The sequence below is a fragment of the Octodon degus genome, unplaced genomic scaffold (assembly GCF_000260255.1).
Source record: "Octodon degus isolate 3935 unplaced genomic scaffold, OctDeg1.0 scaffold00286, whole genome shotgun sequence".
Classification (NCBI taxonomy): Eukaryota; Metazoa; Chordata; class Mammalia; order Rodentia; family Octodontidae; genus Octodon; species Octodon degus.
Window position 1 is genome coordinate 391,412 of NW_004524862.1, and position 2,290 is coordinate 393,701.

Genomic DNA, 2,290 nt, shown 5'->3' on the forward strand with positions numbered 1-2,290 from the left:
GTTCCATAACATTTTTTGACAATGTTACTAATTTAATTCTCTTGTAAGTCAGTTAATCCCCCAAAACAAAAACTTGATCTGAGAATGGAAATACCTGTTTACTTTGTGTTGGTGCTAAGCTGCAGGCAAGGAATGGGGACTACAGGGATAGTTACTTCCCCTGTAGACCTCTCAGTGGCTTCTCAGACCTACATGCACCCAAATCACCTGGGTCTTCATTGCAAATACCTATTTCTGAACCCTAAACAAGGTCTAAAGAATCAGATTTTCTAACACTGGAGCACAACGATGTATATTTTCATTTAAGTGAAGGATATGGTATTTCTTAGCACTAGTGCATGATGACACCGCAGTGTGACTCTCATTTTGTTCTCTGCTTCATGTTCCTTCTTTCATAGACAGATATGATACTATGATAAAAACACAAAATAAGCCATAAAAAATCAAGGCAGTCACTTCATCATCTTCCTATCTTCATCCTTTTCATAGTGCTTGGTAAGTAGTAGGCACTCCATAAATACTGGAGAATTAAACAATAGTGACTAGATACATGAAGATCATTTCAGGTGGATTGAAATCACATATAGCTGGACAAATGTAGAGAGAAAAACTTTTAATCTATTGTTGAATATGCTCTTGAGCTCCAGGCTCCTGTACTGCATCCTTCACTAATGGGTTTGTACAGATGAGACTACTTCCTACTGGAGAATCACAAGGAAGAGACTGAGATTTTCAGTCCAGAGTATTTTCCAGAGGTAGTCACAGCTTGAGACCCACACCTTCCCCTCCTCAACTATTCCAGGACCAGGAATATTTGTATCTTGCCTGTCCTTAGGACAGTGTTGTAGGTCTTCAAATCTGCAAAGGCCACCTCAGATTTGTGAGGTCCCCAGCAGGGCAGAAGAGGCACTCATCACCAATGATGCCAGCTGAGGTCAGTGTCCTTTGCAGCCAGAACCCCCAGGATGACTGACACCACCGCAATCCTTTCTCTCTCCCCATGTTGTGCTTTCCATCTTGTGCCCCTGGAACTTCCCCAGCTCAGACACTGTCTGCTGGCTTTGGAAGGTACCGGCTCAGGATGAAATCTGTCACAGGGGTGGGCAACTTTGCCAAGGGAAGGTAAAGGAGCTTGGCATCCAGGCCAGGGCTGTAGCGGATACGGGGAGTCCGGGAAACAATGGCATGCTCCATACTATTGATGACGTTAGTGATTCTCGGTTCTGCCAGCTGCACCATGTTCTTCAACTTGTATGTATCTATTGGGCAGGAGAAATGAAAGGCTCTGCTATTTGTTAATAAGGACTTTTTTTTCCAAATCTCATCTACCTTAACATTTCAGAACACAATCCACTTGTCCCTCACATAAACCTCCATGCATAGGATCATCATAAATCATCTTATTTCTCCTCCTGAATTCTACAGCTGTGCACTGAATTCCTCTCATTGCATTTGACTAAAAAAGACCAGGGCTATGCCCAGTTCTCCTGAAGATACCACTTACTTGTGATATGACCTTGAGTCCAAACCTTCATTGTCTGTGAAATGAGGATAACAATACCAAGCCTGGAGACAAACAAACATTAAAAGCAGAATAGAAGGCCAGGTGTTGTGTCACAGCCTATAGTCTTGGTGCTTGGGAGGCCGAGGCATGAGAACCCTTGAGAGTTTAAGGCCAGCCTGAACAACAGAGGGAAACCCTCTGTAAAATAAATGGCACAGTAGATGATTAGGTAGGGCAGGGAGAGACAGAGAAAATGTATCTACATGCACAAAAAATAGGAAGTAAGGAAGTAAAAATACTTTCTAGCTGGTGGGATTCCCAGCTGCTAGAGGCTTTTTATTTTGTTTGGTTTCTTCTTCTTCTTCTTCTTCTTCTTCTTATTATTATTATTATTATTATTATTATTATTATTATCATTTCTATTTCTCACATTTTTCTGCAAATGCATGAAGAAATACAAAATTTATTTCAAAACAATAGTTATCCTGCCCCTACCATGTTCATAAAGCCATTGTAGATGTAGGTGACCAAGATAGAGAGAGGCCACTTGAAGAATTCTGTCACAGGGAGTTCTGTTCATGAGGTGCCCACAGGAATGAGGAAGGGACAGGCCCCATGATGCCCATCCACATCCCTCCTTGAGATACTGGGACAGAGGCAGATTCAGGGGAAGAAGGCTCAGACTTCAGTGAGAGCCCCAGGTAATGAGAGCCTCAAAGAAATGACAGCATGAAAAAGAAAGAAATGAGAGCACTCAGGAAGAGAGAGAGAGAGAGAGAGAGAGAG

At 42.4% G+C, this 2,290-nt stretch overlaps 1 protein-coding gene across 1 annotated transcript in view; it reads right to left on the reverse strand.

The window, feature by feature from the left end:
* Positions 1–962: 962 nt before the first annotated feature.
* LOC101582294 (short-chain dehydrogenase/reductase family 9C member 7-like) overlaps positions 963–2,290 on the reverse strand; it is a 9,536-nt gene continuing 8,208 nt past the window's right edge. The window contains exon 4 of the mRNA XM_004646982.2: positions 963–1,259. Within this exon, the coding sequence (XP_004647039.1) occupies positions 1,042–1,259 (218 nt within the window). The 3' untranslated portion in view covers positions 963–1,041. The remainder of the gene's footprint in view (positions 1,260–2,290) is intronic.